Consider the following 13,337-nt stretch of genomic DNA (forward strand, 5'->3'; position numbering starts at 1 on the left):
AGCGGGGCAGTGCGGGGGCCGGCGGCGGGGTGCAGGGGGCTCGGCAGCGGCGCCGGGCGGGCGGGCGGCCGGAGGAAGGGACTCGGTCCGGGCGCAGCGCGGGCGGCGCGGGGAGGACCGAGGCTGGAGCCGCGCTTCAGGCCCGCTCAGCCCGGGCCGGGGGCTCCACGCGGGGAGGGTCGCCCGCTCTCCCGGAAGCGGCGCCGCGCGGGGCGCACCAGGGCGCGCGGGGCGGGGCGGCGGCTGCGGCACTGGGGCGACTGGGGCGGGCCCGCGCTGTAATCGGATCCGGGCAGGGGGCGGGGAGGGGCCGCCGGGCGGGCCGGGGGGTGGGGGTGGGGGGGCGCGGAGCCGGGCTCCGGGCCGGCCGGGCTCCGCGCCTGTCAAACCCCTCATTGTTCGCAGCTGATGTCACTCGCAGTTGTGCGCGGCCGCCTCTCCCGGGGACAATGTGGGACTGAGCGGCCCAGCCGCCGCGCCGCCGCCGCCGCAGGACAGCCCCAGCGAGGTAGGGCGCGGGCCGGGCGGGGCACCGCGGGCCGCGGAGTGTGGGGGTTCGTCCGGGGTTGGGAGCCGGCTCCCGAACCCACAAGCCGGGGGCCTGGGTTTGGGGGCCTGGGAGACTGCAAGGAACACGTTCCCTGTAGCACGCGGACCCAGGCCTGCACAGTTGGGGGGCGCTGGTCTGCTGGAGGCGCCCCCAACACCAGGGAGGAGCTTCCTGGACCCGAGACCCCAGATTGGAGGCCTTATCCCACCTGCTGTTTCTGTCCTTTGGACCTGCCCTGGGTTCTGGTTCTGCCCATCCTTGTCCCCACCTGCCGTTCCCCTGCGGTTCCCGGCCCAGTGCACACCCCTTCCTATTCCGCAGTCTTCATGGGGCCACACTAGGAGGGTGTGGAGGTGACTGTGGGGGCTCCCAGGGGGTCCCTGGTGCCTGTGACTCTTCAGCCCCTCAGCTCAGACCTGGCTTCTTGGCTGGAGTCCTCGGGGGTGGGGGGCTCTGGCTGCTCACTCCAGCCTGGCCCTGGTGCCTGCCTGGTCAGAGGAGGGAGGTGACCACCTCCTCGCTCCCCTGTCCCAGGCCCGCCATCTTGAGACCTGTGGCACCCAGTGCCCCACCCGGCCCTGCACCCTGGCGAGTGGAACTGGAGGGATGCGCCCAGGGCCAGTTGCCTTCCCTGCTCCCAGAATGTGGGCAGCGGGTCCCCACCCAGCCCAGGATGCTCACCTTCATGCTGGACCAACAGGGCGTGTGTCCCCAGGGGCCCTCCTTCCCCACAAAGAGCTCTTCCAAGCCCCAGGACTCCCTAGGAGCGTAAACCTCAACTCCAGCCCTCACTGTTTCTTGGGGTGACCCTCTTTGTCTCAGAGCCAGCACCTGGGACCCTATACGTTTCCCATCTGAAGGTCCTGGAACCCTCTCAATCTCCAAGGCACCCCCATCCCAGCCCCCACCCCCAGCCTTCATCAGCATGCAGGCCCAGGCTGCCCAAACACAAGGGGATTGTTCTTCTCGCATGCTAAGGGCGGGGGGCTGGGAGCAGGCGGCCCACACACCCTGGCAGGCCCAGGCCACGGGGAGGCTTGCTTTGCCCCACCCTGTGTCCCCAGACAAGTTCTGTCCACCCTTCCTCCTCCCATCACTGCCCCCCTCCCGCCTCCATCACCATTGCATGGCGCACAGACTTCCTGGGGGAAGAGATGTGAGCTACACAAGGGGACCCTGAGCTCCTCCCAGCTCTGCCAGTTGCCTCTCCTACAGCCTCACAAACCAGCCCCTTCCTCTCCGGGCCTCAGGTTCCTCTCTGGTGAGGCCCTTCCAGCTGTGATGGGCCCAACCTGGCTTGGTGAAACCTTCGCCACACCCAGCTGTTCTTCCAGCCCCCACTGCCCCTGGGGAAACCCACTTTGGGTCCCCAGAAGTCTCAAAGCCCAGGCAAATCCCCTAACCCAGTGACATGCCCGGGGAGCCCCCAGACCCAGAGAAACAGCAAGGGACAGGGTCTGGGGTGCTGAGGAATGAGGCCTGGGCATCCCGTCAGGTAGATCCTGCCTCTCATGTGACTGGTCCCCATGTCTTCTCTCCCCATCCTCACTGCTCCTCTGGGACCCCTGACCCCCATCTCTGGTCCCTGATGCCCAGGCCCTGTGAGCCCTGTCTTTCCCCCCCGCACACTCAGCCCGGTCCCGGCTCCCGCGCTCCGGAGCTCTCCGTGTTGTGGGAAGACAGGTTCGGGAATGCCCAATTGGGGCTCCCTTGAGTTGTAGACATACCTGTGGGGGCCCAGAGACCAGAGTGATTTTATCTGAGGTGGACGGGGAAAGCTTCGCAGGCGAGGTGGCTTTGGACAGAGTGGGGAGGACGGGCATTGCAAGCCGGGATCAACCCGGGCAGAGGCCCAGAGGCCTGGAGGTGCTGGGTGTGTTTTGCAGCCTGGTGTGTGGGGGATGGGATGGAGATGAGACAGGAGAAGTTGGCAGGGGCCCCATCGAGCAGGCCCTTGAGTGCCAGTCTATGGAGATCAACCTCAGGCACTGGGGAGCCAAAGATGGCTATTGAGCATCAGCATGACCCAGGCCCCAGAACGGAGAATGGAAGCTAGAGATCTTTCTCAATGTGGGTGAGACCGTGAGGGGATGGGTGCCCGTGGGCGGGGCCGTGCCAGGAAACTGCCCTTTCTGCTGGAGCCCAGTGCGGACCTGGGCCTGCCTTGTTTTCCCTTGGCTGTGTGGACTCTTGGGGAAGGGGGCGGGGGGTGCCTAAGGATGCTCCGAGGAGGCTGTCGCATTCCTGGCCCAGCCAGGTTGCCTGAGCTTCCCTTCTCCGCCTAGCACGGAGCGTCCAAGACAACCCTGGTAGACCCAGGCCACTCCCCTGCAGGCCCCTCCTCCCCGGCTCTCCGGCTCTCCAGCTCTCCGGAGAAGTGGGTATGAATGGCCACCCTGGGAGGCTGAAGGGCTGGGCACAGGGATGCTGGGGCAGTTCTGTGGAGGCCTGGCTAATCAGGAATGGTGAGCGCGAGAAGGCCAAGGGCAGGGGAGTCAGAATCCCTCTGTGCCCCAGGTCCAGTGTCCAGCCCCCGGCCGCGCCCTGCTCCGCCTGCTCCCCACGCATTCCCCAGCACCCTGGGCGTGGCCACCATGGCTGCTTCGGGAGTAGGTGGAGGAGGTTGCTAGGTTAGGCGCTGAAGGTGCTGCGGGGATGTTGGGGGATGTGAGGTGGGGGATGAACTTATAGACTGGACCCCTCTCTCCCCAGCCCAGGTGGGCCGACAAGCCCTAGTTGGTCCAGATGCTCGGGCCAGCAGAGCCCAGGGAATCCCCCAAGGGGTGGGCCAGCCCGTGGAGTCGCCTGGCCCAGGAGCCCTCCCCTCCCCCGGATTGTTCTTGCTCCAGAACAAAGCCAGGGTGGACACTTGATCCCTGCCTGTGGGGGGAGCTGGCTAAGCCCCCAGCCCTTTGATTGGGCAGCTGTCATGAGAGAGAGACAGCTGGGGGGGAGGGGCAGGAAGGGGCAGCCACCATCGCTTACACAGCTGTCACCTCCCCCCTCGGCCCCCTCCAGCCTGAGTGGCAGGAAGCCAGGGACAGGAGTGGGCGCTGGGACTGGGGAGGGGGCCGGGGAGCAGGAGGCAACCGGAGGTCGGAGCTGGCCTAAGCGGGCTGGGCTCTGCCAGGGAGCCTGCTGACGGGAGGGGCCTGGCGCCCCCAGAGGTGAGCTGGAGGTCAGTGTGGCATGAGGTGTGGCTACCATGTGGGTGGCCCAGCAGGGACCCAGGCCCACCAGGCTGGGGCAGCAGTGACTCCCTAGAGCCCCAGGAGGCAGAGGGGAGCCGTGTGCCTAGTGGGGCCGATTGTTCTTAGGGCTCCTGGGAGAGTAACTTGGGTGGCCTGTGCCGGGACCCCTTGTTCTCTCCTAAGACAGGACAGAGCTTGGGGGTCCCTCATAACAGGAAGGACACAGAGACCAGCATCACACACATACACACACACACACACACACACACACACACACACAACCAGGTGGGTAAGCAGGGCCAGGCCAAAGGTCACCCACCGGATTTGGGGCGGTGGGGCTCCATGCAGACCTTGTCATTTCAGGGCAGGAGCCCAGTTCTGGCTACATTGCAGCCCTCTGACCCCTGTGTTCCTGGGTCCGAGGCCCCCAAGAGATGAGGTGGAGATGGTCTGAGGACCTGACAGGTCTCCATGGTTACCACCCCACAGGGGTTCCTGACCCTCAGGAAATTCTGAAGCCTAAGACCATGGCTCTAGACAAGTTGTCAGTCCTTTCTAAACACGACCCTCATCTGCGAGCCAGGCAGGGGTCTCAGAGACCACTCCCCGCCTTGGAAAGGCCCCCCTCTAGGACAAGGACTCACACTCCGCCAGGACCCGTGACAGCCCTGCTGGCAGGCAGGACCCACCCAGTCCCACTGGGCTAGTCCCACCGTGCCCGCTCTGTGACCTTGGGCGGGTTACCGACCCTCTGCAGGCATCAGGCTCCCTTTCTGCTCCGGGAACTCATCTCTCCAGCTGACCAGCATGTTCTGAACACCTTCTCCGGCCTGTGGCCTGTCCCTGGCCTGAGCTCTGGGGACACAAGAAGGCGGCAGCCGTGGCGCCTGCTCTAAGGGACTCTCGGGCTTGGCTGTCCGGGGAGGCAGAGACCAGCGCCACCCCAAGCGCTTTGCGGGGGAAGTGCAGGCGGCCGGGGGAATGTCAGCAAGGGCAGCCAGCGCGAGGCTGGCCAGGATGTCCACGGGGCACTGTCCCTGCGTCCACAGTTGACCTCTCACCTCTGGAGAATCTGTGGGCAAAATTGGAATGGAGGGAAGAGCCGGTCCTGGGGAGGCAACAGTTACAGGGTGCTTGGGGGCACAGGGTCACCCCCATTGTACAGGTGAAACAGGCTTCTCGAGAAAGCCAGGGAGCCCCGCTTCCTACTCCATGCCCTTGACCCCTACATCAGGACAGGGTGGGGGCTGGAGGAAGGTGCCCCGGGGTCGTCTGGAGGGCTCCAGCCTGGGCCCCTCCTTCGCCCCGCGCCCTCCTGGGCAGGAGGGGTTTGCAGGGGTAGGGCTCCGTCTTGGCTCAGACTTGACACCAGTTGGTCCCGCTCCCTCTGATCCTCCTCGGGGCTGGTCCCCCGTGAGCTCCCATAGGCTGAGCTTTGGCAGGAGACAGCCGCTGGAGGAGAGGGATTTCCAGGCAGATTAAGGTTCAGGATTAAATCAGGGCTTGCAAAGGGGTCCAGTGGGGAGGGCTGGCGACCGGCTAATCCCAGCAGCTAATCCCAGCTCCCCTTTCTCCATCAGTTTCCAAACTTGACATTCCCCAGCCCCCCAAGTCCCTCTCCTACGCATCACCCAGCCCCGGGGCGGGGGGGGGGGCGGGGAGATTCCCTCCATTCTACGGGTGAGGAAATTGAGGCTCGGAGCCCACGTGACTACTTTCTGGTACAGTAAAAAGCGCTCCAGGCTGGGAATGTGGCCAGCCCGCACACTTACCTCCTTAGCACGTGGGAGAGGGCGTGGGAAACCACTGCTTAGCCCCGACACCCCCGCTCCCCGGTACTGAGTGGACCCTGCTCAGCTGCCTGGAGGGTGCCTCTGCTTCAGTGAGCTAAGTGGATAGGACCAGCCTCTGGGGCTCCATCCCCTTCCCCAAGCCGTTGCCAGGCAGGGGAAGGCGGGGCACGAGGGCCCTCAGAGGCTTGCTATCTTCCCGTCCACTCTCCTTCCGAGACCTCCCATGGCTCCCCATGGCTGTTCCAGGCAATCCACAGGGTCCCCTCTTCCAGGAGGCCGGGGAGGGGGCTCCCTTTCTCAGGATCCTAGAGGCCCCCCAGTTCCTGTTCGAGGGGGAGGGCAGGCTGCTCATGGAGACGGAGCTTCGCTCATTTTAATTCTCACAACTCTTTGGGGGTAGGACTTGGCTTCCCCTTCTCCCAGTGGGGACTCCGAGGCTCAGATGGGGTGAGCAAGCTGTCCAGGGCTGCCCAGCTCGTGAGTTGCCCACGAGCACCCCAGTCCGTGGGACATAGGAAACTCAGGGTCCCCGTCATCTCTCTTCTCTGGGAGTTTGGCGAGCCCAGCTCTGGGGTCCCCATGCAAGGGCAGGAGACCCGAGAGAGCTGAGCTCCTGTCTCACCCTCTGCCGCTGCCCCTGCCAGAGCCGGCCAGGCCGCAGCGTGGACGCACCCCCAGGCCGCTGTGGCCCCAGCCCCGCCTGACAGGATGAGCAGCTCAGATGCGGGGCTGGAGGAGGAGCCGGAGCTCAGCATCACCCTCACGCTGCGGATGCTGATGCACGGGAAGGTGAGGGGTCTCTGCTGCGACTTGGCAGGGGGGGGGGGGCGGGGGCAAGGCTAGGTAAGGCCTGGCTGGCCGACTTGGAGCTCAGGTGTCCTATCTTCCATGGGGGGGGGGGGGGCAGGTCGGAAGGAGGGAGGGGCAGGGCTGGGCATTGGCAGCCCTGACGCCTCTCTGGTCTGTTCGCAGGAGGTGGGCAGCATCATCGGGAAGGTAGGTGCTGGGTTCTGCTCTGTCCCCTCTGGCCTGCCCTGCGGCCTCCGTGCGGGAGAGGAGGCAGCGCAGTCAGGCTAAGAGCCTCCCTCCGTCTTTTTCTGCAGAAAGGGGAGACCGTCAAGCGGATCCGGGAGCAGGTGAGGGTGGGGTGTGGGGAGGAGCCGGGGCACCTGGTTTGGAGGGGAAGGGGGACCGAGGTCCTGCCCTCGGGTGGCGTTTCCAGCTTTGCTGGGGCCTGGGAGTGGGGCAGGCGGCCAGGCTGCCGCGAGGAGGTGGGGAAGGAGCCCGCTGCCCGGCGCCTGTCCTGTACCTGCAGAGCAGCGCCCGGATCACCATCTCTGAGGGCTCCTGCCCCGAGCGCATCACCACCATCACCGGGTCCACGGCGGCCGTCTTCCACGCGGTCTCCATGATCGCCTTCAAGCTGGACGAGGTGTGTGACCGGCTGGGTGGCGGCCCAGCTGGTTCCCTAGGAGGACCAGGACTTGCTGGGGCGGGAGGGGAGGCCGAGCCCAGCAGGGTTCCCGCATTCGAGTGGAACTGGGGCAGGCTGCCCTGCGGGGGGGGGGGGGGAGCAGGGGCCTGCAGGGGGGGAAGCCCAGGGGCCTGCAGGGGGGGAGCAGCAGGGGCCTGCAGGGGGGGGGAGCAGCAGGGAGGGAGCCCAGGGGCCTGCAGGGAGGGGGGGAGCAGCAGGGGCCTGCATGGGGGGGAGCTGCAGGGCCCACCCTCCGTCTTCTCGCCCAGGATCTCTGCTCTGCTCCCGCAAACGGTGGGACTGTCTCCAGGCCTCCAGTGACCCTTCGCCTTGTCATCCCCGCCAGCCAGTGTGGCTCCCTGATCGGGAAGGCTGGCACCAAGATCAAGGAGATCCGAGAGGTGGGGCGGGGGAGACCACCCCAGAAGTCCCACCCTCGGGCAGCTCAGCCTGGGCGGCCCTTCTCTGGCTGTGGGAGCTGACAGAAGTGGCCCCTGTTCTCTGCTTGCAGACCACGGGGGCCCAGGTGCAGGTGGCAGGGGACCTGCTCCCCAACTCCACGGAGCGTGCCGTCACTGTGTCTGGGGTGCCTGACGCCATCATCCTGTGTGTGCGCCAGATCTGCGCCGTTATCCTGGAGGTTCTGCTCGGGGGCAGGAGTGGGGGCAGGCGAGGCAGCGGCCATGGGTCAGGACCCCCCAGGACGTCCGATGCGTGTTCCTGGGGGTCATGGGGAGGGCCTTGACACATAGGACCCCTGTGAGGTCAGGGTAGCCTGGCGGGGTCCTGACAGCTACCCCTTTGTCCTTCCAGTCCCCACCCAAAGGGGCCACCATCCCGTATCACCCCAGCCTCTCCTTAGGCACCGTCCTTCTCTCCGCCAACCAGGTGAGGGGACAGTAGCAGGGGGCTTGTTGGAGAAGGGGGGATGGAAGGAGGAATTGGGGGTCCAGGGAGGAGTCACTGACCTGTCCCAGTAACCCTTTCACCCGGGGGCTTCTCCATCCCCACAGGGCTTCTCCGTTCAGAGTCAGTATGGGGCTGTGACCCCAGCGGAGGTGAGTGACCCCAGCCTGAGGCACCCCTTCCCGAAGCAAGCCTCCTCTGACCTCTGCCCCCTCTGACCTCTGCCCCTGTCCTCCGGCACAGGTCACCAAGCTCCAGCAGCTCTCGGGCCACGCGGTCCCCTTTGCCTCCCCAAGCATGGTGCCAGGTGAGCAGCCTCAGCAGTAGGGCAGGTCCCGAGGGGCCAGCAGCCCCTGCCATGGACATGGGGGGCAGGAAAGGCCCGGAGCCACGCACACCCTTCTTCTCCCTAGGACTGGATCCTGGCGCGCAGACCAGCTCCCAGGAGTTCTTGGTTCCCAACGACGTGAGCAGGGCCCCAGGGCCCGGGTGGGTGAGGGTGGGGCGGGCCGGGTCTGGGCCTTGGGCAGGGCTGAACTCCCGCCTCCCTGCAGCTCATTGGCTGCGTGATCGGGCGCCAGGGCAGCAAGATCAGCGAGATCCGGCAGATGTCGGGGGCGCACATCAAGATCGGGAACCAGGCGGAGGGCGCCGGGGAGCGGCACGTGACCATCACTGGGTCACCCGTCTCCATCGCTCTGGCTCAGTACCTCATCACTGCCTGGTGAGTGTGGGGTGGGTAAGGGGGTCATAGGTCACAGGTCAGGGGGGCTACCTGCCTGAGAAAGGCACAGGTGGGGTGGGGAGAGATGACCTCTCTGTCTGGGTCCCTCCTCTCCATCACTCCCTCCATGTTGCCCCATCTTCCCCTCTCCATCCATCCCTGGGTCCCCGCTTCTCCCCCCACCCCGTACAATACCTGCTGTCCCATCTTCTCCTCCATTCCCTTCTCCTGATCTTGCCCTCCTTGTCCCCTCGCACCCCACCTTGTCCTCATCTCCCCCCATATCCCTCTCTCCAGTCTAGAAACGGCCAAGTCTACCTCTGGGGGGACGCCCAGCTCGGCCCCCGCAGACCTGTCTACCCCCTTCTCGCCGCCCCTGACGGCCCTGCCCACGGCTCCCCCTGGCCTGCTGGGCACGCCCTACGCCATCTCCCTGTCCAACTTCATCGGCCTCAAGCCTGTGCCCTTCTTGGCTCTACCACCTGCCTCCCCAGGGCCGCCGCCCGGCTTGGCGGCCTACACTGCCAAGATGGCAGCGGCCAACGGGAGCAAGAAAGCTGAGCGGCAGAAATTCTCGCCCTACTGAGGCGGCTGAGGCGCAGATGCGGGAGCAGGCAGGACCGCCTGCCTGAGGAGACCCCAGCCCGGGGTCCCAAACACCACTAATGCTCAGAAGCATGGATGCACCCTGCCTGGCCCCGCTCTGTGGGAGCCCCTGTGCGCAGAGTGGGTGCAGTTTCTGGCCCAGGGTTCTGGGGGCTGCGCAGTCCCAGCTAGGGGCTCCACCCCCTCTAGCTCTGTGCTTGGGTGCAGGGAGCATCCTTAGTGCCCCCACTTTGGGGGTCACTCATGCACTCCCCATTCCTTAGGGCTTCCCAGCCTACCGCCCCCTTGTGGGGATCAGGGAGGAGGGCTGGGGGGGGGGGGCTGGGGGCCATGCTTCTCTCCCCGCCTCCCCGCAGATTCCTGCTGCTTCCACGGATAACCCTTTTGACTGGAATGGACTGGCTGGGCTTGGCAGAGGGCAACCCAAAGAGGGGGCACGGCCAGGCCGCTCGGGGGTCCCACGGGGCAGGGCTGAGTTCTCAGCAGCAGACACTCTGTACAGTTTTTTCAATCCCTGTTTTTGAATAAATATTCTGAAACCAGGAAGCTGTGAAACACTGTGGGTGTTGGCAAAACTTCCGGAAAACGGGTGTGGCTAGCCCCAGAGGACCCCATCTGTGACCCACCAGCCCAGCCTCCTGCCTCGAGCACCAAGCGGACCTGGTTGTTTTCCGGGCATTTTAGAGGCGGAGAGAGGAGCTCCAGGGGCTTGTCCAGCCTCTCAGGGCGGATGTCGGGGGGGGGGCGTCTCTGAGTCTCTGGTTCCTCCTGTTGTGGCCCATCCCTTCGGCTGTGAGCCCTTCGGACCCTGCCCACCTCGCTCCTTCCTTGGCCTGAGGAGCAGCCACGGAAGCTGAGAAGCCCTTAGAGAGGGTCCGGGGTGCAGATGGGAGAAATGAAGACTGTGCACAAGGCCATGCAGAGTTAAGCCAGAACCCAGGGTTCCTAGGTCCCAGAAGCCTCTGGGCCTCCCAGGTCGCAGGCCCCCTTTTCCCGACACAGAAACAAAGGAACCTGCCTGCGCCAGTGCAGGAGGCTGGATGGCTCCCTTTCGATACCACCGCCCTTTCTCCGGCCCGTTCGGTGTATGAGTCAGATCCCCTCTCACGTGGCCTTGGGCATGCGGAGGGTCTCCCCTCCTGCCAAGTCCGGTTCTTGATCTGGTGCCTCAGAAGGTCCCAGGGCAGGGCCCTCTGGAGGTCCCCGCAGGCGCTGCAGGAGGGCCCGCGGGTGCCAGGTGCGCGGAGTGCAGTCCCGCCTGGACCGGGCTCGGCGCACCAGGCGGCCCAGCGCCCGGCGCAGGGGGCGCTGCAGCAGGCCGTACAGGAAGGGGTGCGCCGCGAAGGCCGAGTAGGCGACCCAGGTGACGGCCACCTCCGCCTTGGCGGCCTGCGCGGCGGGCGCCAGGCACGCACAGCCGTAGGGCAGCCAGCAGGCTGCGAACTGGCCCAGGGCCAGCGCGGGCCCCAGGGCGGCTTTGCGCCCGGGCAGACGGGGCCGGAGGGCGGGCAGGATGGAGAGGCGGCTGTCCAGGGAGTCGGAGCGCAGCCGGGCCCCGCGCGCGGGCAGCGGGGGCCGCAGGGCCGCGCGGCGCGCCACCAGGAAGATGCTGCCGTGGGCGCCGAGCAGCAAGAGGGCGGGCACCGCGAAGGCCAGCAGCGCCCAGAGCGGCCGGAAGGGCCCGAGGCCGCCGGCCAGGACGGAGCAGCGGGCCGGGGCCGGGGGCGGCGCGGGCGGCGGCCCGAGCAGGGAGAGAGCGCCCAGCAGCGCGGCGGCGGCCCACACGGCCACGAGCACCAGGCCGGGCGGTGGCCGCGCGCCGGGCCGCAGCGGGTGCACGATGAAGCGGCAGCGCGCCAGCCCCAGCGCCGCCACCCCGAGCGTGCAGGCGGGCAGCAGCGCCGCCGAGAGGAAGCGCGCGGCGCGGCAGGACGCGGGGTCCAGGCGCACGCGGCCCAGCCCTGGCGGTGGCGCGGCCAGCAGGCCCAGCGGCATGATGGAGGCGGCCGCCAGCAGGTCCACGATGCACAGGTGCATCAGGTAGAGCGCCTCCTGCAGGCCCGGCGTGCGCAGCACCACCACCAGCAGCACGCCGTTGCCCAGCAGGGCTGCTGCCTCCACGATGGCCGCCAGGATCAACCCCATGGAGCCTGCGACTTCGGTGGCCTGGAGGTGCCCGGTGGTGTTGGCCATCCAGCGCTCCGGCTTCACCCTGGGTTGGGATGCAGAGAGCGGAATGGGAGGGCCCCCCTCCCCCCATTCCCATCACCCGCCTCTTACTCCGCTCGCCCCTCACCTCATAGGCTGCCCGGGCTCTGGCTCTGCTGCCCAGGCCCCCATCCTCTTGGGGGTTTGGCCAGCCCCATGGAGGGGTGCAAGGCTGGGACTGTGGCTCTCTCCGCTGCCCCAGCAGCTCAGTCCCTGCTGGAGATGGTACTGGCTGTCACTCTGATGTTGCCCTTTACAGACGCGGAGTTGGCAAGGGAGGGGCAGGGCCTGGCACCAGCCCCCTGGTCCTCGCAGCTGCCAGCTGCAGGCTGGAGGCTGTGATGTGAGGGGCCCAGAGCAGGAACGAGCTGGAGTCCAGAGCAGGACAGTGGAGGGTGGGAGGCGGGAGGAGCCAGCGTTTTTCTCACGCTCTGCGGAGGCTCTCCAGCCCTGTCCGTGGTTCTGGTGCCTGCGGGTGGCACTGGGCCCTGGACAGAGGGACACCATTTCCTCCCACGATGGATCCAACCTGAGAGCGGTAGCAACTTCCACTGTCACGCATCTTTGGGTGGCCTCACGGTCCCCTGTGGATTCCGTTCCTCTCCCCGATCTCATTCCTCTTGCCTGGAATTCCTAGAATGGTTTCTGCTTTGCTGACTGGATCTTGACTGACGCCCGCCCTGCAGTCCACTCTCCGCGCAGTGGCTGAAGCGGGTCCCTCTAACAAGTCACATCAGGCCGTGGCCCTGCTCCCAGCCCTCCAGGAGCTTCCTGTCATCAGAATAACGTCCCCTCTCTCTGACCTCACCCCTCCTTGCCTACCCTACTCCCGGCCCTGGCAGTCATCTTGTGGGTCCTCTTATGGGTCAAACTGGTTTCCACCTCAGGACCTTGGCACCTGCTCCTTCCTCCAGCAGCACAGCCTTTCCTCCGGCCTGTCCACGGCTTGCCCCTCACCTAGCCCAGGTCTCTGCTTGAGAGAGGCCCTCAGCGACTGTCCGTCTCTCCTGAGGTTGTTCCCCCTTCCCATCACCTGTCCCTTTGCCCTGCTTTTCCTTCCTGCCACTTTGCCTACCTGAGACTGAATTTCTTATCTATGCATATGCTCGTTTAGGGCCTGTTTTACTAGAATGTTAGTCCCGTGAGAGCAGGGACCTTGTCTGCGTCTTGCTCACGCTTGCGCCCCTGGGACCCATCACGGGCACATGGTCAGCATCGGTACAGAAGTAGGTGGTAGAGACTAGGGCATGGACCCCCAGGTTTGACTCCCTCTCTGCTGGGATTTAAAGGGCCCAGCCCAGCCCTGACCGATTTGGCTCAGTGGATAGAGCGTCGGCCTGCGGACTCAAGGGTCCCAGGTTCGATTCTGGTCAAGGGCATGTGCCTTGGTTGCGGGCACATCCCCAGTGGGAGGTGTGCAGGAGGCAGCTAGTCGATGTTTCTCTCTCATCGATGTTTCTGACTCTCTATCCCTCTCCCTTCCTCTCTGTGAAAAATCAATAAAATATATTTTAAAAAATAAATAAATAAAGGGCCCAGCCCAGTTCTCCATCATTGAGACGAGTAAGCTGATGCCTGGTCAGGGAAGCAATGTGTCCCCGATCACCCAGCCAGGTTATCCGCTTCCGGACCTCAGAGGGAAGAGAAGGCATTGGTCTCCCTGCCCAGTGCGGCCCGCAGGCCTGGGGAGCGCTGAGCCACCGGGCCTGGGCAGGGCCCAGCAGGCCTGGCAGGAACAGCGCAAAGAAAACGCGCTGGCGACGGCACTAGGAGGGATGGGGACCATGCCTGCTCCTCCAAAGTCATTCAACTAAACTTGCAACTGTCGGGTAACTGTGGCTTTTTCATTTGCCAAAACGAGTACATGAAGGCCAAGCCAGAAACT

At 65.7% G+C, this 13,337-nt stretch overlaps 2 protein-coding genes across 2 annotated transcripts; one reads left to right on the top strand and one right to left on the bottom strand.

Annotated features, from left to right (window-relative positions):
* The first annotated feature begins 331 nt into the window (after positions 1-331).
* On the top strand, positions 332-9,796 carry PCBP4 (poly(rC) binding protein 4). The gene is made up of 13 exons (XM_080677057.1): positions 332-508; positions 6,179-6,323; positions 6,507-6,530; positions 6,638-6,670; positions 6,850-6,966; positions 7,278-7,409; positions 7,520-7,648; positions 7,822-7,896; positions 8,022-8,066; positions 8,158-8,221; positions 8,328-8,380; positions 8,469-8,638; positions 8,936-9,796. Exons 2-13 carry the CDS (start codon positions 6,243-6,245, stop codon positions 9,222-9,224), a joined length of 1,212 nt encoding a protein of 403 aa, XP_080533183.1. The 5' UTR covers positions 332-508; positions 6,179-6,242; the 3' UTR covers positions 9,225-9,796.
* On the bottom strand, positions 9,749-11,691 carry GPR62 (G protein-coupled receptor 62). The gene is made up of 2 exons (XM_080677058.1): positions 11,541-11,691; positions 9,749-11,456 (listed from the first exon to the last, which is right to left on the bottom strand). Exons 1-2 carry the CDS (start codon positions 11,582-11,584, stop codon positions 10,349-10,351), a joined length of 1,152 nt encoding a protein of 383 aa, XP_080533184.1. The 5' UTR covers positions 11,585-11,691; the 3' UTR covers positions 9,749-10,348.
* Positions 11,692-13,337: the final 1,646 nt, after the last annotated feature.

The sequence above is a fragment of the Plecotus auritus genome (assembly GCF_963455305.1).
Source record: "Plecotus auritus genome assembly, chromosome: 6".
NCBI lineage: Eukaryota > Metazoa > Chordata > Mammalia > Chiroptera > Vespertilionidae > Plecotus > Plecotus auritus.

Bases quoted from the DNA above. Each gene is read 5' to 3' on its own strand.
- PCBP4 (XM_080677057.1), top strand. From the start codon at position 6,243: ATGAGCAGCTCAGATGCGGGGCTGGAGGAGGAGCCGGAGCTCAGCATC. The intron at 6,324-6,506 runs GTGAGGGGTCTC...GTCTGTTCGCAG, and splicing joins GGATGCTGATGCACGGGAAG to GAGGTGGGCAGCATCATCGG. The intron at 7,410-7,519 runs GTGGGGCGGGGG...CTCTGCTTGCAG, and splicing joins AGATCAAGGAGATCCGAGAG to ACCACGGGGGCCCAGGTGCA.
- GPR62 (XM_080677058.1), bottom strand. From the start codon at position 11,584: ATGGGGGCCTGGGCAGCAGAGCCAGAGCCCGGGCAGCCTATGAG. The intron at 11,457-11,540 runs GTGAGGGGCGAG...ATCCCAACCCAG, and splicing joins GAGCCCGGGCAGCCTATGAG to GGTGAAGCCGGAGCGCTGGA.